General features: G+C 37.1%; 2 protein-coding genes across 28 annotated transcripts; one reads left to right on the plus strand and one right to left on the minus strand.

The window, feature by feature from the left end:
* Nucleotides 1–704: 704 nt before the first annotated feature.
* LOC140181693 (probable auxin efflux carrier component 1d) lies at nt 705–5,382 on the minus strand. Of its 27 annotated transcripts, none has more exons than XR_011876763.1 (7): nt 4,850–5,331; nt 4,250–4,348; nt 3,912–4,133; nt 2,418–2,774; nt 1,677–1,953; nt 1,034–1,356; nt 705–940 (listed from the first exon to the last, which is right to left on the minus strand). XR_011876763.1 is itself a non-coding variant. In XM_072225967.1 (7 exons), exons 4-6 carry the CDS (start codon nt 2,524–2,526, stop codon nt 1,282–1,284), a joined length of 441 nt encoding a protein of 146 aa, XP_072082068.1. In that variant the 5' UTR covers nt 2,527–2,774; nt 3,912–4,133; nt 4,250–4,348; nt 4,880–5,382; the 3' UTR covers nt 705–940; nt 1,034–1,281. The 27 variants fall into 27 exon arrangements, 24 of the variants coding, with proteins under 24 accessions (XP_072082068.1, XP_072082081.1, XP_072082065.1 ...); XR_011876762.1 differs by having other exon boundaries at nt 2,418–2,800; XR_011876761.1 differs by having other exon boundaries at nt 2,418–3,823.
* Nucleotides 5,383–19,481: 14,099 nt separating this feature from the next.
* On the plus strand, nt 19,482–20,901 carry LOC140181408 (uncharacterized). Its single transcript, XM_072224964.1, has 4 exons — nt 19,482–19,751; nt 19,978–20,049; nt 20,253–20,449; nt 20,553–20,901. The coding sequence occupies exons 1-4, from the start codon at nt 19,482–19,484 to the stop codon at nt 20,899–20,901; spliced, it is 888 nt and encodes a 295-aa protein (XP_072081065.1).
* The last annotated feature ends 1,237 nt before the right edge of the window (nt 20,902–22,138 follow it).

Consider the following 22,138-nt stretch of genomic DNA (forward strand, 5'->3'; position numbering starts at 1 on the left):
ATGGCACTTTTAAAGATGTAGTCCCTTTGTGGGCTTTTTTGGCTATGTTGTCTTTATGATACGCCGTCCGGGCTTTCTAGTCGAGTCCCAATGATTTTTAAGTTCAAAAACCACAGCAAGAAAATAGCTCTATTGCCACACTTTTAAAGCGTCGTGAAAAGCTAAAAAAAGTGTGGCGATAGCTTTTTATCACGCTGTTTGAGTTACCGCCACGCTTTTGAAAGGGTGGCCTCTAAAAGGGTGGCGGTTGCTCTATCGCCACGCTTTTGGTGACCTACTGCCACACTTTATTTTTTGCCACGCTTCTGTGGATTGCCACGCTTAAAAAACGTGGCCATATATGTGAGATACGGCCACGCTTTAAAAGCGTGGCCATAGCTAGAGATACGGCCATGCTTTAAAAGCGTGGCAATAGCCTTATCAAATTTTAAAAAAAAATCTTTTTTTTTCTAATTTTTCCTTTATCACTGCACAATATAAATTTTTAGTCCTTTTTTATTACCAAACCTATAAATATAATGCAACTTTTATTACAAGACAAATCAAATAGTAATTAGTGACATATAATTTATACTATAATTATTTTTTACATTAATACTCAAATACATAATATATTTCGAGTTCAAAATTCTTATTTCTCAACCAGAGTATAATAGCAATAATCAAATGGCCAAAGCATCATCTCCATATATATGTCCCACGGAGAAAGAAAACACTAGGGTACTCTTTTTATATGGATAAAAGAACGGAAGGAATTTAAGAGTTTAAAATTACAAGTCACATTATATATAATAAATTCTATGCTTGTCCTCTACCAACTAACAAGAAAAATGAAATTCTTTAAATAGTACAAAATGTTGTCACCCGATTCACGATTAATTTCCACAATTAAATAACCAAAGACTCCAAAAGTAGCCAAGAAGCGGCATCTATATATAATCTGCAAATTAAAAGTTTCATCACTAATAAATTAGAAAGCAATTATGCTAAGTCAAATAAAGATCATGAAAGCTAACTTTGTTGATTATATTACCTTCTCAACGCGGACCTCTAGATCATCTTGCTCTTCTTGTTGTAACTGGTTGTTATTGACATCAACACGTGGCGAGGGTCCTATTTTGGTGTAAGTGGGAATGAATATGAGGCGTTCATGATGAAGACTTTGGTGGCATCGAAAGACAGAGAGGGTTAGGGTTGTGGTGGTGCCATTAGAGGTGAAATTGAAAGGAAAAGTAGTTAGTGCTGCTCTTTGTAGCAATGTGTGACCCTGTAGTTTCATTTTCAGAGACTAATCAAATCAATCAAAGAACAAGTCTCTTTGAACTTTGAAGGACTCCTGAAACAAAAAGCAATAAACTACAAAAGGTAGGATTTGAATCACTGGCCACTTGAAAAGAACTAGGAAGCAGCTAAATGAGGTTTGGTAAGAAAGCTTAGTTCACATAGGATATATTTAACACCATGTTTTTATTTTTATTTATTTAACACACCAATATAAATAGTGTGTGCAAATAAAGAGAAGAAAGCAGGTCAAAATGCATGAGCAATGTGCAAATAACAGCTAGAGTAAGTGTTAGGATTAAGAAACAATTCCTAAGAAAGTTAACAATTCCTAAGTCTAAGATTAAAACATTAGTTAAGTATAACAACAATTAAAATGAGTAAAGATTGCATACTTGAATGAGATCAAAGACCATATGAGGCCAATTAGGCTAGAGTAAGTGTTGGGATTCCTAATCAGCTTCCTCCAAACCATGATCAAGATGAGTCTTGTCATAACACTAGTAGGTGGCATGTTGGTTGGTTTGGACTCACCTTGAGCTCCATTTTTGGGGTGAAACTCAGCTGTGGAACTTGAACCAAGCTTTGAAAGCACTGGCCTTTCCTTGTCAACACCATTAGCAACTGTTCTGTTACCAAAGCTGAACTCATCGTGCCCAAACTCTTCATAATCTAACCAATACAAAGTGGAAATAAAATACACACCCCACTGAGAACACAAGAAAATGACACACAATAGCATATAAGAGACGAATTACTACAATATTATTATTGTTATTATTAAAGATTAAAGATACCAACCAAATAATAGGAAGAGAACCAAAAAAACATGAGAGCCCACAATAATAGGAGATGTGAACATGAAAAAGGGAATAGAAACAAAACAAAGACCTAACAAACCCCACACTCCAACTTTGAACACCAACAACAATTTATCTTTATACAAAGGACAAAAGAAACATGCATGGTTGCAAAACAAAAACAGGAAAAGTTCCAAGGGGCAATAAATGATAATAAAAGATCATGTTCAAATGCAAAATTTAACGCTTAAATGGACATAAACAAAACCAACCAACCAACAACCAAAGACCAAAAACAAGTCAAAAGGAGGGAGAATAGAGCATGAAAAACATTACCTTTCTGGTGAGCTACCCCACCAAGATGATCATTTCCATAATCTCCACCTCTGAAGACATGGATTCCACCTTCTGAGATAGGAGAAGCACTTGAACTCCATACAAACATGTGAAGATCCTTTCCCCCACCATCAGCAGCAGCACCACCACCATTCTTCTTGGCCCCAGGACTTGTGACAGGTGAAAAGATCCCTGCACTTGTAGGACCAGGATACACCCCAGCACCAGTAGCATGAGAAGAATACACAGTAGCACCCCCTTCCCTCTACCATTTTCCTCATCAAAGAAACGAACATGAAGAATCCTTGCTGAACTACTACTAGTATTGTCTATTGTGTGTAAACTTGTAATACATATCTGGATAAGAATTCACAGTAAAGCATCTAGCCCAAGTCTCAGTTAGTTGTCTACTTTAGTTTTTCACAAAATGAAACTGATATAAATGAAAAAGGATTAAGAACCCCCATCCCCCAAAATCAAGGATTATTAATGCAAAACATAAATCAAATAGCAAGGACAATTAGCATCTCAACACATTCACGATTTAGTCTCCAAAAAAAAAGTTTGACAATAAAACAGTAAGTTAATAAACTAGAGATAACCATCAATATTAAAGAAGTGATGCCTTAGCTAAAGAAAGTATAAGTGATGCATCTTCAGATTCTTCACCATCCAAATTTTGGGTCCCTTAAATCACACAAATTAAATCAAATTAATCCCTAATTATTCATCATATTAAACTCGACACAAATTAAAACAAGTAATAATATATATTAATTACTTTTTCCATTCTCTTTTAATTATTTGTCATTCTAAATATATTAATTCCATGATATATCCAATTGCTATAATAACTGATAATAAAACAAAATAGATACAATAATATTCATTAACAACTTTGAAGGCCTATCTTACTGGTTGTAGGGATAGCAGAAGCAGAAAGAAGATAAGAGAAACCCAGAAAAGAGAAGTAGGAATAAAAGCCTTTGAGAATTTCTGTGCATCATCTTGAATAATTGAATGATGATGGGATTGAAAATCCACATACACACACACTAACACTAATAAATTGGATGACAAAAAAGAGCACTAATAAGCAGAGATATTGGCATAATGGTACATAGAGAAAAGCACTTACTCTTTGGTGCTTAAATAGGTGCCACAATGTACTAAAATAATTTAATAAATAAATTAAATAAAGTGTTTTTCTTGTAGACCCTTTGATAAAATTATTCATATGAATAATTTATATTAGAAAATTAAAGAAGTTAAATTTTGAAGAAGCAATTTTAAGGTATTTATTATTAAGCTAAAATTAATATCTCATTATCAGATTAGGCACAGGCAAGTCTGTTCAAAGATAAAGGCACAGGCAACACAACTTAGTTGTGATAATCATCAGGCACCTACATACATGAACTTAAGTATATCACTATGAGCATAAGATGATATCAAATTAGTCTATAAGAGTAGTAAAATATTTGAAATGGTTACCTTTAGCCTCTCAACTTTCACTGTTAGTGCATCAATCTTTGCAGTGTCTTCAATAATAACCTCCTTTTCTTGGATAACCGGAGTTGCTTCGATGGTAACCTTCTTTACATTCTCTCACTCTTTGACAAGCAGAGTAGTGGTTTCATCAAGTATACCCTGCATCTCATGTAATGAATTCTGCAGTTTCGATATCTCTTGTGCTTTGGACTCTTCAAGGTTGGTCTGCAGAATTCAACATAGTTTTCTTCCAAAGTTACAGTATGCATGATTATGTAAAGATATCAAAATAACAAAGTCCACCAACTTATATCTAATTGCAAAACAAACAACACTCTGACCTGCAAACTTTTTTCTAGTTGGAGACGCCAGGTGAGTTCCTCCACCGTTTCTTAAAGTTTGTCCTTTGCTTCTTGAAGTGCACCAATTTCCCTTGCAGCCTAATCATGCAAATTAAAAGATATGTCAACTTAGAGTAGGGAAAAAAAAGATAAACTTAACTATTTCATTTTTAGGCATTCAAAAAACCACCAATAAGAGGAACTAAAGGATCAGGGAGCAAAGAAATGATGCTTGACATTCAGATAATGCCCATAGGGATTTGATATTCCCTTCTGTTTTCACTACAAGCTTTATTTTGCATCTATCACATGCTTCATGTACAACATAAGAACATAGTTAGAGAAACTTACCATCTTCAGTTTCCTGAGTTCACCCGGTCCTTATTATTTTATTTAAGTTCACCCAAATAAACCCAAAAATTGTAGACTAAACACATCACTAGAATAAGGAAGAACTAACAAAACAGAACATCTCCCTTTTCGCAGTTGGATAAGAATGAAACATTAAACTAAATAAAACCCAAAAACTGGAAACTTCGAACAATTAAATCAAACCATCAATACCAGTAAATAAGAATTAAACAAAATAAAAACCCTAACCATGAATGCTTGTAGTATCGAAACCCTAACCATCAATACCATGGCGCTGCAAATGCTGAACATAGCTGATAGTCAGCACTGATGGGTAGCGAGGAGGAGGGTTGAGGGATGGAAACGGAGGTGCGACGAGTGAAGGAGAGGGAGATGACAGCACGACGACTTCAGAGAGGGAGACACAACGCGACGGATGTTGAGCCATGGAGGGACACGGAACGGGTGCCGAAGCATGGTTATTGGGAGCGAGAGTGACAGCGCCAGCGAAGAACGACCACTGCTCCTGCGTGAGAAGAATAGAGGAGGAGGAGAAGAGTGATGTAGCTGGGACTCACGAAGGTTCAATGAGAGCGACGACGAGTCCACCACCGCTGCTGCCGTCCTGCATGTCTGCGTGAGAAAGAGACTCGAATGAAGAAAATGAGGGAGAGAGGGAGGCGCTGCTGCTGCGCGTGAATTAGGGTTAGGGGGATGGTCGAATGGGTAATAAGGGTGCCTTTGAAGCGTGCCAAAAAATAACAAGAAAAAATTAAAATTTTTTTGTAACCTTTTGGCCACGCTTTTAAAACGTCACCATAACAAAACTTTATTGTCACGCTTTAAAAGCGTGCCTGTTTCCCTCTATGGCTATGCTTTTTAAGCGTGGCAAAAAAAGCATGGCCAAATCTCGAATCAATTGCTACTCTCATAAAACCATGGCCGTAGAACCCTTTTTGCCACGCTTTTTAAGCGTAGCAAGAAAAAAAGTGGCCAAATCTCTAATCTATCGCCACCCTCTTAAAGGTGTGGCCAATGACCACTTTTGGCCACCCTTTTAAAGCGTGGCAAAAAAAAAGTGTGGTCATAGGCCTTTTTCTTGTAGTGAACCTTTTTGGTTTGGACGACTTTTTTTTAGCTTTATCTTGAGAATTGTCTCCTTTCAGGAGTTTCGTACCCCTTTTAGCTCGGCCCTGAGCTTTTCGATCTTTTGGATTTCTCTTTTTCGAGGTCGTATTTGTCTTCTTTGGGTGCGTCGATCTGTATCCCTTTGCTATCCGAGCTTTTTAGTCATAATCCAACAACCTTTTAGGTAGTGTCCTGATGGGATCCTTTTCTTTATAGTTTGTTTGGATGACTTTTTAGCTCCATTTCGAGGTCGTGCTCTTGCTTTAGGTAAAATCCTTTTCAGGGCTCATACCTTTTTAGCTGAGCATTTCGGGCCTTGGTTTATTAACCTTTCTTTTGGCCTTTGCGAGATGTTTTTTGTCCCTTTTCAGTGATCCTTTTATTAATCCAACTTCTCTGTCGGGCTTTATTAAGTTATTTTTAGTAATCCCATTTTTGTTAGACCTCGTCAGGTCACTTTTTCTGGGTTACTTTTTATAACTTCTTGCATTATCTTGCTTCTATCGCTTCACCTTGCCGACCTCTTTTAATCGAGCGATGAATTTCGCGTTTTGTGAGCTTAGATTAATGCATCTTGGTAGGAAACTTTTTAGGGAGTTGATAACTTTTATTCAAATAATAATGAGATAAAAACATAAATAAAAATATGTACATGAGAGCACTTACACTTCTAGGTCGGGCAGCTCTTTAGATCTCGGCCTGGCACCTCATTAAAAAACCTTTTTTAGGAAAAAGAGTGCGCCTTGACCTAAGATCTTTATTATTTTCTAGCTATAGTACCTTCTTAGGTTACAGGCATGCCATGACGTTGGTAGCTCTCGCCCTTTGAGGTCAGACACCTTATAGTAGCCTTTTCCTAGTACTTCTGTAACTCGGTATGGCCCTTTCCAGTTAGCTGCTAGCTTCCCTTCTCCTGACCGACCTGCTCCGATATCATTTAGGATTAAGATGAGATCATTGGTGGCAAAGCTTCGCTAGATTACCTTCCGATTATACCTCAGAGCCATTTGACGCTTTAGGGCTTCCTCTCTTTGTGTCTTTACCAGCATGTTGTCTACATAAACTTCCATCAGCTCTCCGATGTGATTGACGAACACTTTGTTCATCAATCTTTGATATGTAGCCCCAGTGTTCTTGAGTCTGAAAGGCATGAATACGTAGCAGTAGTTTGCTCTTGGGGTTAGGAATGAGGTTTTCTCTTGGTCGGGTTGATACATCGGGATTTGGTTGTATCCCGAGTAAGCGTTCATGAAGGAGAGTTACTTGTATCCCGATGAAGCGTTGAAGAGAGAACTTTTGCGTGGTCTAGAAATTTGTAGATAAATCCTCGTTGTAGGTATAGCTTCTAAACCAACAAAAGACCTTTCTTACAAACGTTTTGGTTGTCACAAGTAACAAACCCCTTTAAAATTGATAACCGAAGTATTTAAACCTTGGGTCGTCTTCTCAAGGAACTGCAGGGAGGTGTTCTTATTATTGGTTATGAGTTTTGTAAATTGGGGGTTTTGGAAGTAAGGAACAAGTAATTTAAATGACAAATAAAATAAATAAATAACTGTAAAATAAACTCTTGGCAAGGTATGAAAATTCAGAAGTCCTATCCTAGTTACTCCTATGAGAATGGAAGTTAATCCCACTTAGTTAACCCTCATGAAAGCAAAGGAAAGTCAAGTGAACTAATTAGTTAGATTCCCAAGTCCTGGCAAACTCCTAAGGAAAGACTAGAGTTAGTGGAATACCAGTCAATTTAGCCGACATAACAACCAATCACGGATAGTTGATAACTCAAGAGCTTCCAATTAATTAATTAAAGCCAAGAATATAAAAAAGCTAAATAAGAATCATAAATCTGAAATACCTCAAATTATTAATTAAGAAAATCCTAACATGAAGGGTTCATAAGCCAATTGGGCAACATAAGTCAAATACAAATAAAAGCATTAGAGTATATAAAAGTAAAAGGGAAACATAAATTAAAGGAACATTGAACTTAAGAAGAAGTTGAAATAATAAGTTGAAATAATAAAGTTGAAATCCTAATTCCTTTAAGAGAAATCATAATCCTAAATCCTAAGAGAGAGGAGAGAACCTCTCTCTCTAAAAACTACATCTAAAATTATGAAAAGTGAATTATGAGCTGATTATTATGAATGAATGGATTTTCCCACTTTATAGCCTTTAATCTGTGTTTTCTGGGCCACAAACTGGGTCGAAAACAGCCCAAGAATCGATGGAGAAGAAATCTGCCACGCTGATTTTCGCCACTACGACACGTCCGCGTGGAGCACACGTTCGCGTCGCCTAGCATCAGGGCAACTATGGTATATTATATATCAAATTGAAGGCCCAGACGTTATCTTTCCAACGCAACTAGAACCGTGTCGTTTGGACCTCTGTAGCTCAAGTTATAACTGTTTTAGTGCGAAGAGGTCAGGCTGGGCAGCTTTGCAGTTCCTTCAATTTCTTGTATTCCTTCCACTTTTGCATGCTTCCTTTCCATCCTCCAAGCCATTCCTACCCTATAAATCCTGAAATCACTTAACGTACATATCAAGGCATCGAATGGTAATAAGAGAGGGTTAATATTAGCAAATATAAGGCCAAAGAAGCATGTTTTCAATCATAGCACAAAATCAGGAAGGAGAATGTAAAACATGCATTTTATATGAACAAGTGTATGAAAGATTGATAAAATCCACTCAATTAAGCACAAGATAAACCATAAAATAGTGGTTTATCAAGCGTCGACTAGTGTGTCTATATTCGGGAGTGGGTAAGGATCTTTTGGGCAGGCTTTATTGAGGTCGGTGTAATCAGTGCACATCCGCCACTTCCCATTTGACTTTTTGACCAATACTACATTGGCTAGCCATAATGGATATTTTACCTCCCTTATGAAACCTGCCCCCAACAAGGTCTGTATCTGCTCCTCTACGACTTGTGACCTCTCTGGACCAAGCTTCCTACGCTTCCATTGTACTGGCCGAGACCCAGGATATACGACTAACTTATGACCTATTAGTCCGGGATCAATACCGGGCATGTCGGCAGCCTTCCATGCAAAGAGGTCGCAATTATCCTTTAGGAGCTTTGTTAGCAGCTCCTTTAGGTCTTCATTTAGATTCGCCCCTTTTGTTGTTTTGCCTAGAGTTTCACCGATTTGAACTTCTTCGGTCTCGCCTTCCGGTTGAGGGTGGAGTTCTTCGGGAGCCCGGATTCCCCCGAGTTCTATAGTATTGGTTTCCTTTCCTCTAGGGTCACCTTTAAGGTTCAGACTTTTATTATAACAGTGTCGCGTGAGTTTTGGTCTCACTTTATGGTAGCAATCACTTCTGGAGTTGGAAACTTCATGCATAGATACGGAGTGGAGACCACTGCGGCGAGCTGGTTCAACGTTGTCCGACCTATTAGAGCATTGTAGGCTGAGCTCACGTCGACTATGATGTAGTCTATGCTTAACGTCCTAGACCGAGTTCCTTTTCCAAAGGTTGTGTGCAGTGGGATGTACCCTAGTGGCTGAATTGGGGCGTCTCCTAACCCGAATAGGCTATTTGGATATGCTCTGAGTTCTTTTTCTTGTGGGCTGAGCTTATCGAAGGCGGATTTGAATAGTCTATCCGCAGAGCTTCCTTGGTCGACCAATGTTCGGTGGAGGTTGGCATTAGCTAGTATGATAGTAACAACCACAGGGTCGTCATGTCCTGGGATGATGCCTGCGGCGTCCTCTTGAGTAAAAGAGATAGCGGGGAGGTCTAATGGCCTATCTCCTTCTCCGACGTGGTACACCTCTTTAAGGTGTCTTTTTCGGGATGACTTGGAGTTCCTTCCTCCTGTGAATCCTCCGTTGATCATGTGAATGTGCTTTCAGGGGTGTGAGGGGGACGTTCAGCTCATCCTCCTTTGTCATCCCTTCTTCGCTTTTTCGGTTCATCTGTTCTGTTGGCCAGGAACCTATCTAGTCTTCCTTCCTGGGCTAGTTTTTCTATGACGTTCTTCAGGTCGTAGCACTCGTTGGTAGGGTGCCCGTAGACTCGGTGGTATTTGCAATACTCCATCCGACTTCCTCCCCTTTTGTGTTTAATCAGACGAGGGAGCGAGATCTTCTCAGCATTGCATGTCTCTCTGTAGACATCCACAAGGGACACCCTGAGGGGAGTGCAGTTGTGGTACTTTCTAAGTTTTTCAGTAGGTTGGTCTTCTTTTTTCCTGGACTCTTTATCCTTGTCCCGAGGTGGGTAGGAGAATCCGGATTTTGAGGCTTCTCCTAATCGAGAGTTCTCCATATTAATGTACTTTTCCGCCCGCTCTTGTACCTCGTTCAGAGATATTGGGTGTTTTTTGGATATAGAGTGGCTAAAGGGTCCTTCTCGCAGACCATTGATAAGTCCCATAATTACTGCTTCTGTAGGGAGATTCTGTATGTCGAGGTATGCTTTATTGAATCTTTCCATATAACTGCAGAGGCTCTCCCGATCTCCTTGTTTAATCCCTAGCAGGCTCGGAGCGTGCTTGGTTTTGTCTTTTTGGATGGAAAATCGGGATAAAAATTTCTTGGCGAGGTCATCAAAACTTGTGATCGACCTTGGCGGCAAGCTGTCGAACCACTTTATTGTCGTCTTGGTCAAGGTAGTTGGGAAAGCTTTGCAACGAGTTGCGTCTGACGCATCCGTGAGGTACATCCAGCTCCTAAAGTTGCTGAGGTGATGACTTTGGTTGGATGTACCATCGTATGGGGTCATGTCTGGGGCTTTGAAGTCCTTTGGGACTTTAGCCTTCATGATTTCTTTTGTGAACGGGTCTTGGTCCTTGTGGGGGCTATCTTCACGATTGGACTGAGCAGTTCTAGTTTTGAGGTCAGCTTCGAGCTTTAAGAGTTTATCTTCCAGCTCTCGACGTCGTCTTGTTTCTCTTCGAAGATCTCGCTCGGCTTCGCGCTGACGTTCGGTGTCTTGTTCAAGCTATTTGAGGCGATCCTGCTGTTCATGGATGGCATCTAAGATTTCCATATTTGGGGTTTGCTTGTCTCCCTTGGTTTGAGGTGGGTCCTTTGATGTAGCATCCGTGTTCTTAAGTGGTGTTCTTTCTTCCAAACCAGAGTTATGATCGTTGTCGAGGTTATCTGCCATGATGGTGGGATGACTTCTAGGTTCCCCGACAATGGTGCCAATGTTCCGAGGGTTACCTGAAACGTTGAGGTCGATCTCGGACGAGATCTTCTGGGGTGATCGGAGCCGCCGTGTCCGACTTGTTGGGGCTTGAGGTGCTGCTGGTCTTCGATCACCGGAGGGTGGTGGTACCTGAAAGAGACTCCGATGCTTAAGTCAGTACGGACTTTTATGCAGGTTTTTTGTAGAATTGAAGTATGAGTTATACCTGGGTGCTCCAGTGTATTTATAGTAGTGTAGAGTGACCTTCCTTGAGATAATTTTGTTATCTTATCTTATCTTGGGTGAGGTCACGTATCTTTTGGCCAGCCGCCTTTAGAGGGGCTATAATTCTTAGCTTTGGGCCTATTTGGGCCTCTATGGTGATGTGGCCGAGCTCTTTAGGGAGAGGTCGGTGTCAACCAACCTTTACCAGAAGTCGGTCGTTTTGACGTCGTCCAACCTGGACAGTTCAGCTCGGTCCAGCGTATAAACACTATGGTTATCTTGCATGTCTTAATCAGGCGAATCAGAAGTTATTGGATTTGTTTAAATGCAGTTTGATTGTTTGGAATGATAATCTTAAAACTTAGATGGATGAGGCTTGGAGTTGCTTTGTCCTTCTAGATTAACTCTGGTCTTACTGTCTTCTTTAATTGCGAATGATTTCTTCTATGGCAGGTTGTATGTGATCAACGCCTTTCTTGAGAGGTCATCAATGCTCCTCGAGATTTGAACCCCAGGGTTAGGGTGGATCCATTCTGATTGAGGGTGAAGCTCCTGTAGTCCACTCTCCTTAATGATCCTACTCAAAATGCCACAGAGAAGGTTAAATCTTCCGGATCAGAGAATGCTACGCCTTTGGGTTTTAGCGTCTACCACAGAGACCCTGATCTCCCCGTAAATCGGCTAAACTAGTGTCTTGAGAAGTCTCCAACGAAGTCGTGGATTAGTCGTGAGAGATGTATAATCAAGCTGGCGGTTTAATGCTTCCACTGAAGTATTCACACGAACCCAAGTAGACACGGGTGGTTGTCAGGCACGCGGTCCTAGTATGATGAATGGAGCTGGGTGTCACGGACCATCCCATTCACCATGTTGAAGAACGAATATACATCTTAGAATTAAATCAAACACGGATTGAAGAGAAACAATAATACTTTTATTAATTCATAAAACTCAGCAAGGCTCCTCCCCTCAACCTAGGAGGTTTAGAAACTCATACTGATAGTAAAATACAATGGTGAAAATGAAAATAATGTGTAAAGTGGCCGAAGATCCTCAACAAAGAGTGATCTTCTACTTTAAATACTAAACTAATGACTAGTAAGGGTAAAACAGTCTTTTAGTGCTAAAATCCACTTCTGGGGCTCACTTGGTGAGTGTTTGGGCTGAGCTTTGATGAGATCCATGTGCTACGAGGCCTCTAGGACGTTTAACACTGGCTAGGGGGTCCTCTCTAGGCGTTTGGACGCTGGTCTCTTCTTCTTCGGCGCCGAACGCCTGAAAGGGGGCAGGAGGCTAGTGTTGGACGCCAGTTTTGGACCTTCTAATCTAAAGAAAAGTATAGACTATTATACATTTCTGGAAAGATTTGGAAGTCAGCTTTTCATAGCCATTGAGAACGCTCCATGTGGACTTCTTTAGCTCCAGAAAAGCTCTTCCGAGTGCAAGGGGGTCAGATTTGGACAGCATCTGCAGTGCTTTCTCTGTCTCTGAATCATACTTTTGCTCCATGATAAACCACTATTTTATGATTTATCTTGTGCTCAATTAAGTGGTTTATATCAATTCTTTACTCACTTATTCATATAAATTGCATGGTTTTATATTTTCCTTCCTAATTTTGTTCTATAATTGGAAACTTGCTTCCCAAGCCTTTAAATTACCAAAACTTAATTCCCTCTTATCACCATTTGATGCCTTGATATGTGTGTTAAGTGACTTCAGGCTTTATAGGGCAGGAATGGCTTAGAGGATGGAAAAGAAGCATGCAAAAGTGGAAGAAATACAAGAAACTGAAGGAATTGCTAAAACTGTCCAGCCTGACCTCTTAGTACTAAATTGACCATAACCTGAGTTACAGAGGTCCAAATGATGCTGTTCCAGTTGTGTTGGAAAGATAACTTCCGGGGCTTCGAAATAATATATAATTCGCTATAGTGTCCATACAGAAAAATGACGCGCACGCGTGAATCACACGCACGTGTCGTTCTGCAGAAAATCAGCGTGACAGATTTCGTCCCCAGCGATTTCTGGGCTGTTTTTGACCCAGTTTTTGGCCCAAAAAACACAAATTAGAGGCTATAAAGTGGGGGAATCCATTCCTTCAAAACACAACTTTCATATTCACAATTTTAGGTTTTAGATGTAGTTTTAGAGAGAGAGAGGCTCTCTCCTTTCTCTTAGGTTTTAGGATTAGGATTTCTCTTAGGATTTAGGATTTAGGATTCTCTTAATTTTATGATTGCTTCTTCATTCCAGGTTCAATGTTCCTTTAATTTAATTTCTCTTCTACTTTTATTTACTTTATCACTTAATTTATTTATTTTTCCAATATTGGTTTATGGATTCCTATGTTTAATTTGATTTTCTTAATTAATACACATTGAGGTATTTCAGATTTATGATTGCTTTCTTCTATTTATGATATAAATAATTTAGATTTTTTTTCCCTTGGCTTTGGTTAAGTAATTGGTGACACTTAAGTTATCAAACTCAGCTGTTGATTGAAAATTGGAATTTGCTGATTGATTTGGATCCCTCTAAAGCTAGTCTTTCCACAGGAGTTGACTAGGACTTGAGGAATCAAATTAATTAGTCCACTTGACTTTCCTTTATTTAGTAAGGGTTAACTAAGTGGAAGCAATAAAATTTCTCATCACACCTGATAAGGATAACTAGGATGGAATTTCCAGTTCTTATACCTTGCAATGGTTTTTATAATTATTAATTTACTTTATTGCTAATTTATTTTCCTGTTCCCTATTTCAAAAACCCAAAAATATACATTTTTCCATAACCAATAATAAATCATACTTCCCTGTAATTCCTTGAGAGACGACCCGAGGTTTAAATACTTCTGTTATAAATTTTATTGGGTTCTGTTACTTGTCACAACCAAATTTTTGTACGAAAGGATTCTCTGTTGGTTTAGAAACTATACTTACAACATGATTATTTTTATAAAATTCTTTACTAGCAAAAAAATCCGATCGTCACTCCAGCTCCTCAATTTCATCCATAAATTACCTAAAATTGTACAAAAACACAAAAACTCAAAGTAGAATCCAAAAATGTGAATTTAACACTAAAACCTATGAAAACTTAATAAAAACTAAACAAAAGATGCTAAAAACTATATGAAAATAATGCCAAAAAGCATATAAAATATCCGCTCATCACAACACCAAACTTAAGCTGTTGCTTGTCCCCAAGCAACTAAAAATATAGTAGGATAAAAAGAAAAATAAGATACAATAAATTTGAAAGTTTCCAATGAAGCTCAGTTTCAATTAGATGAGCGGGACTTAGTAGCTTTTTACTTCTGAATAGTTTTGGCATCTCACTATCCATTGAAACTCAGAATGGTTAGCATCTTTAGGAACTTAGAATCTAGATGATATTATTGATTCTCCTAGTTCAGTTTTTTTTTTTTATTCTTGAACACTGCTTTCAGAGTCTTGGCTGTGACCCTAAGCACTTTGTTTTCCAATATTACCATCGGATACATAAATGCCACAGACACTTTAACTGGGTGAACCCTTTTGGATTGTGATTCAGCTTTGCTAGAATCCCCAGATAGAGGTATTCAGAGTTCTTAAGCACACTTTTTTACTTTGGATCACGACTTTAACTGCTCAGTCTCAAGCTTTTCACTTGACACCTTCACGCCACAAGCACATGGTTTGGGACAGCTTGGTTGAGTCGCTTAGGCCAGGATTTTATTCCTTTAGGCCCTCCTATCCATTAATGCTCAAAGCCTTGGATCCTTTTTACCCTTGCCTTTTGGTTTAAAGGGTTATTGGCTTTTTCAATCTGCCCTCCTTTTCCTGCATTTTTGGGTAGTAGTGAATTTTTCTGCTTTTTATTTATTTATTATTTTTTTCCCATTTTTTTTGGCATGCATTTATATATTTTTTTTCTTTTGCAACATGCTTTTTCTTTTTGCTGCTTTTTCTTGTTTCAAGAATCAATTTATTTAGATTTTTCAGATCACCAATAATACTTTTCCTTTTTCATCATTCTTTCAAGAGCCAACATTCTAAAATTTCAACTTCAAATATGCACTGTTTATTCATACATTCAGAAAATAAAAGCAATGCCACCACATCAAGATAATTGAACTACTCTTATTATAAACTTAAAATTCATATATCTCTCAATTCTTTTCAAATAAAATTTTTCTTTTAAGCAAGGTGAGAGATATATGGAATATTTTACAACTTTAAGACATCAATGCAAATGATCATGCAACAAGAACAAGAGAACAGAAAAAATATAACAGAAAATAGAAAAAAAAAACAAGAAAAGGAGATAAAGAGAACGAATCCACCTTTAATGGTGGCGACTAGTGCTCCTCCTTAAGAATCCAATGTGGTGCTTAATCTCTTCAATGTCACTCCTTTGCCTTTGTTGTTCTTTCCTCATAGCCCTTTGTTCTTCCCTTATGGCTCTTTGGTCTTCTCTTATTTCATTGAGGGTGGTGGAATGCTCTTGATGTTCCACCCCCAATTGCTCCATGTTTGTGCTTAGTTCTCCAAGAGAAGTCTGCCATCGATCCCAATAGCTTTGAGGAGAAAAATACATCCCTTGAGGCATCTCAAGGATCTCATACTGAGGCGGCTGCACAGGCTCTTGTGCATGCTCTTTAGTTTGCTCCATCCTTTTCTTAGTGATGGGCTTGTCCTCCCCAATGGAGATATCTCCTTCTATGATAATTCCAGCTAAATTGCATAGATGACAGATGAGGTGTGGGAATTCCAACCTTGCATTAATGGAAGGCTTCTTAGCTATCTTGTACAATTCTTGAAGAATTACCTCATGTACTTCCACCTCACTTCCAATCATGATGCAATAAATCATGATAGCTCTATCAACAGTCACTTCTGACCGGTTGCTAGTGGGGATGATGGAACGTTGGATGAATTCCAACCATCCTCTAGCTATGGGCTTAAGGTCAAGCCTTCTTAGTTGAATGGGCTTGCCTTGGGAATCCCTTTTCCACTATGCTTCTTCCACACAGATATCTGAGAGCACTTGATTTAGTCTTTGATCAAAGTTGACTCTTCTAGTGTAAGGATGTGGGTCTCCTTGCATTAGAGGCAAGTTGAACGCCAACCTCACACTTTCTGGGCTGAAATCTAAGATTCTCCCTCGGACCGTGGTACTCCAATTCTTTGGATTTGGGTTCACACTAGTGTCATGGATTTTAGTAACCCATGCATTAGCATAGAACTCTTGCACCATTAGAATCCCAACATCTTGAATGGGATTGGTTAGGACTTTCCAACCTCTTCTCCAGATCTCTTTTCGGATTTCTGGATACTCATTCTTCTTGAGCCTGAAGGGACCTCCGGGATCACTTTCTTCTCTGCCACTACTTCATAGAAGTGGTCTTGATGGGCTTTGGTGATGAATCTCTCCATCTCCCAAGATTCAGAGGTGGCGGCTACTGCCTTTCCTTTCTTTTTTCTAGAGGATTCTCCAACCTTGGGTACCATAAGTGGTAATGAAAAGCAAAAAGCAAATAGTGATGACTTGGCGGCGAGCGGCTTGGCAGCGAGCTGACGCGGTCTCCATCTCTCTTCTGCCCTTGCTCGTGTCTTCCTCTCTCTTCGGCGCCGCTCTCCCTCAGCTGGTCCTTTGACGGCGATGACGACGCAACTTCAACGATAGTGATGCCTCTCTTTCTCCGACGCGGCTGGGCAGCGACACGGCGGCACGGCGAGGGACAACTCTCCTTCCTCTTCTCCCTTTCTTCTTCCCGTTCACTTCTCCCCTTTCTTTCTTTCTTCCCTTCTTCTTCTCTATTTTTCCCCATTTCCCCTTTTTCTGATTTCTTTTTCTTTCTTATGGGTGCGTATGTGTATATATGGGAAGGGGATGGCGGTGGGTGAGTGGCGGTGAGGCGGTGGCTAGGTTAGGTTAGGGTTAAGGTAGTTTAGGTAATTTTAATAAAATTAGGGTATAATGTATAAATTTAAAATATAATTTAATTCTTCAAAATTACTTTAAAAATATTACTTAATTATCAATTTGCTTATTGATTTTTAATCGAGTATTCTAATTTAAAATTAAAGTATTAGATTTCAAAATCTTAATTATTTAAACTAAATCATATAAAATTCTAATTCTTTTACAACTGTTTAGTTGTATAATTTAAATATAAAAAATTATTCAATAATTATGAGATTAAGTAAAATTTTTAATTTAATTATCAAAACTTGGTTTAATTACTTTAAATAAAATAATGTCTAAAAATAAAGTTTTTAATAAATAAATAAATTAAAATTAACTCATAATAATATTTTCCAAAAATTCTGGTTCTTACATAGGTGGCCCTGGTTGAAAATCGAAGTCGCCAAAATCAGTCACTAAATATTAGCGACCAACATTGGTTGCTATTTTGTTGGTTGCTATTTTGAATTTAGCAACCAAAGTTTTAACGGCTACAAGAATCGGTCGCTAAGCTGATAGCAACTAATTTTCAAGAAAAATCGGTTGCTAAATCAGTCACTATTCCAAAAATTTCTTGTAGTGATTCATGTGCAGTGAGCAAGATAAGCCAATTCGTTCATTCTCCTCTTCTTGCTCACTGGAAAGCTGCTAAATGAGTTTTGAGATACCTGTAAGGAACAAAAGAATATGGACTTATGATTCACAGATGTAGTGGTTATAGACTATATGGTTGTTTAGATTTAGACTAGGCTACTGATCTTGAAGATCACAAGTCTGTTTCTGTCTTTTGTGTATTTTTAAGCACTAATCTTATCTCTTAGTCATGTAAGACACAACACACAATCATCAGATCTTACATAAAATCAGAATTTCTAAACCTTGCATCATGTGAAGCTGAATTGGAGTGGCTAAAGAACTTGCTCCTGGAACTCCAAATTTCTCTCAAGACAGCACCAATGATATTCTGTGATAACATGGGTATAATATTACTCACTGCAAATCGAATCCTTCATGATCAAACTAAGCATTTTCAATTAGATGTATAACTGATTTAAAGACAAGATTTAGAAAAAGTCCCTACATGTAATCCATATCCTAGGCAGTGACCAAATTGTTGATGTTTCAACAAAACCAAACTATTTTTCTATATTTGCAATCTATTAATTATAGTTGCAACACTCTATATAGAGTTCAGTAGTGTAGCAGTATGTGTATAAAGTCACATTGTAAAACTACTTAAGACATTCAATTTTTTGCAATTTAGTTAATCTCTATTTCTATTTTTCATCATTCATTTTTTTTTTGCATAGCTTTCTTGTTCTTCAAGTAAACTCCTCAAAATCATATTAGTTACCAACAAGGACGGATATATGGGGGGGCAGTGGAGGCCTGCCCCCCCCCCCCCAGCTTTTAAAAAAAAAGTAGTAGTCAGAAGCCCAACCCAACCCAAATAAAACATAATAGTTTTTAAAATTTTTTAAATCCCTAAAACTAATTCTCTTTCTTCACGTTTCCTATTCTATTTCCTAATCCTCTTGTTTCCTCATGAGTCACGGGGCGCCCTCACTAAGTCACTGTCACTGCCATTGCCCAAGGTAACTGTCTAGTGAAATTTTCAATCATATCAATTAAAGCAAGGTATTCATTTTATTTTTAAGATTTATTCTCTCTTATTTTTTTATTTTATTTTTTAATGAAATTGATAGTGATTTAGTGAAAAAATTATTATTATTGATGTTTAATTAATAAAAAATACTTACATTTTGTTTATTCATGTAAGTATATAATTATTTGGGTTCTTTTTTTTCAAGTAAAAAGAAACTCGAACATTTTATGATGAAAAAGCAAAGTAAAATTGATGCAATTTTTAAGAGAAAAGTTACTGATAATGTTAGAGTTCAAACAAGTCAACCCTCTAATCTTATTTCACAAGAAGTTCAAGTGAGCTGTCTAATCTTACTCAAAATGCACATCAACATGAAACCAAAGTACCAAGATTAGAAAGAGATGTTGATATCTCTTTACTAGAAAGGGATCCAGGAAAGTGACATCCAATTTGGCAATATAATGTCAATGAACGTGATAAGATTTGTAGAGCATACATAATAGCTGGGCCATACCAACTAACAAATATTAGCTATCCAGCTTCTGGTAATAACAATCACCGTCGATATTTTCAATCTTCTTGGTTTAAGAAATTTTCAAGTTGGTTAGAATATTCACCAGAAAAAGATGCTTCTTATTGTTTGCCTTGCTACTTGTTTGGTAAACATTATGGTGCTCGCAATGATGGAAAAAATGCATTTTCAGAGTTAGGATTTAGTAATTGGAAGAAAGTAAACAATGGGGTAAATTGTGCATTTGTATATCACGAGGGTTCTATTCCTAATTCTCCCCATAATTTATGTGTGAAATCTTGTGATGATTTAATGGCTCAATCTAAGCATATAGACAAAGTTCTTGATAGGCATAGTGATGAAACTATTACAAATAACCGTTTAAAGTTGAAGACATCTATTAATGCTATTCAATGGCTTGCATTTCAAGCATGTGCATTTAGAGGCAGTGATGAAAGTCCTGGATCTTTGAATAGGGAAAATTTTATTGAGTTAATTAAGCTTTTAGCTTCTTCTAATCAGAATGTTAATAATGTTGTCCTTGAAAATACTCCTGAAAATGCTCAATATATATCTCCCGGTGTATAGAAAGATATAATGCATATCTTTGCTAGAAAAGTGCGTGCAACAATTCGAGAGGAAATTGGTGATTCTAAATTTTGTATAATTATTGATGAAGTAAGAGATGAGTCAAAGCGAGAACAAATGTTTGTGGTTTTGAGATTTGTAGACAAGCACGGTTGTATTCAAGAAAGATTTTTTGATCTTATACATGTTTCTGATTCATGTTCTTTGATATTGAAAACAGAAATTTCATCAGTTCTTTCTCATCATAATCTTGATGTCCAAAATCTTAGGGGATAAGGGTACGATGGAACTAGTAATATGCGTGGTGAATGGAATGGATTGCAAGCTCTATTTTTGAAAGATTTTTCTTTTGCTTATTACAGTCATTATCTTGCTCATCGATTACAATTAGCACTTGTTTCTGCAGCCAAAGAAGTTTGTTATGTTCATCAATTCTTTTCAAAACTTACACTAATTGTGAATGTTGTGATTGTTTCTCCTAAACGTCATGATCAGTTAAGGGTTGCTCAAGCAAATAATGTTGCAAAATTAATTGCCAATGATCAAATTGTAACAGGTAGTAGACTTAATCAAATTCGTACTTTGCAAAGAGCTGGAGATACTAGATGTGGGTCTCATTTGAATTCTGTACGTAGCTTGTTATGCATGTTTGATGCTACTTATGAAGTTCTTGAAAAAAAGCACCGAAGAAGGTAATTTCTCCACTTGTGGTGATGCTAGTGCTGCTTATGATGCTATCACATCCTTTGAATTTGTCTTTGTTTTGCATTTGATGAGAAATATTTTGGAAGTTAGTCATGATCTTTGTCAAGTTTTGCAACGAAAAAATCAAGACATATTGAATGCTTTAACTCTGGTTTCTACTACCAAGACTTTAATCCAAAGAATGAGAGAATCAAGTTGGGAGGCTTTCATAAAAGAAGTTATATTATTTTGTGAGAAACATGAAGTTGAAGTTCCTGATATGAATGCATTGCATATTCCTAGAAGAGGCCGAACTCGCAAAATTGTTGATCAAATTTCAGTGGAGCATCATTACCATGTTAATTTATTTCTGGCTGTAATTGATACACAATTGCAAGAGCTTAATGGAGGATTCAATGATATTACTTACTTTAAGTTCAACTTTAGATCCCAGAGATAATTATAAGTTCTTTAGTGTCAACAAAATATGTGAATTAGTAGAATGGTTTTATCCAAATGACTTCAGTAACCAAGAGAAATTTCACATTAGAATGCAAGCTCAACATTATGAACTTGATGTTCCTAATCATGTTGAATTAACTAACTTGTGCACAATTTTGGAGTTATATCAAGGATTAACGAAGACAGGAAAGTCTTTAACATATCCTTTGATTGATCGTTTGATTCGCTTGGTATTAACTCTCCTTGTTTCAACTGCTACAATTGAGAGATCTTTTTCAGCTATGAATATTGTGAAGAATAGACTCAGAAACAAAATGGAAGATGAATTGCTTGCTAATTATCTTTTGATTTACATTGAGAAGAAGATTGCTGAAAGATTTGACACAGATTCTATTATCGATGAATTTTACGATATGAAGAATCGACGTTTACTACTTCGTTAGTAAAAAGTACACATTTTTTTGTAATTTAAATATATATTCTCTATCAATGTATTTTTATAATGCATCTTACATTATAATTTATTTACATATATTTTTTTATTATATATATTATTGACCCTCATAATAACATTTGTGGATCCGTCCTGGTTACCAACATTTTTATACACATATATTTACTAAAAGTTTAGTCGTCGGTAATAATTGAGTTACTTGTAGTATATTATTAGTCGTTGTTAGAGTACATAATGTTTTATTTTTTGTTTTGACGATTTTTACGTGCTTTTCCTAAGCACCAGATACATATATAACATGACTTTTACATTTCTTTCTTTCTTTCTTTTTTTATTTTTTCCATTCAATGCCATGCATAATTTATTGTGATATGGCATTAATATGCACGATTTCTTTATTTTGAAAACAAAACAAATAACAATGATGAAACGCAAGATTGCTTTTGTTCACACTCCAGAATAATAAAGCTAGCTAGAACAAGATTTGCTGTAATCATTTTTATATTTCAAAACTATTTTGGGTAAGCATTTCTTGGTGCTAGAGCTAGTCATTATTCAAATCTCGTTAGTTAATGTTGTCTTGCTTTTTCTTGTTAATGCTGCTGCTGCTGCTATGATGACTAGCTAAACACATCATTTGATTTTATTATATATTATATAAATGAAAAAATAAAAAAATTTACTAACAAAAAAAATTAATCAAAAATAACTAAAATTTACCTTATTTAATATTTGTCAATTCAATAATTAATAAATATTAAATAAGACAAATTTAAATTTT

This window comes from Arachis hypogaea, chromosome 18, assembly GCF_003086295.3.
Source record: "Arachis hypogaea cultivar Tifrunner chromosome 18, arahy.Tifrunner.gnm2.J5K5, whole genome shotgun sequence".
NCBI lineage: Eukaryota > Viridiplantae > Streptophyta > Magnoliopsida > Fabales > Fabaceae > Arachis > Arachis hypogaea.

Coding starts and splice junctions, on each gene's coding strand:
- LOC140181693 (XM_072225957.1), bottom strand. CDS start 1,950: ATGAAGAGTTTGGGCACGATGAGTTCAGCTTTGGTAACAGAACAGTTG. Junction 1,268..1,815: donor CCCCAAAAATGGAGCTCAAG/GTGAGTCCAAAC, acceptor ATGAAACTACAG/GGTCACACATTGCTACAAAG. Junction 941..1,033: donor TAGAGGTCCGCGTTGAGAAG/GTAATATAATCA, acceptor TTTAATTTGCAG/ATTATATATAGATGCCGCTT.
- LOC140181408 (XM_072224964.1), top strand. CDS start 19,482: ATGGCTCAATCTAAGCATATAGACAAAGTTCTTGATAGGCATAGTGAT. Junction 19,752..19,977: donor CTCAATATATATCTCCCGGT/GTATAGAAAGAT, acceptor TATTGAAAACAG/AAATTTCATCAGTTCTTTCT. Junction 20,450..20,552: donor GAAAAAAAGCACCGAAGAAG/GTAATTTCTCCA, acceptor TTTGGAAGTTAG/TCATGATCTTTGTCAAGTTT.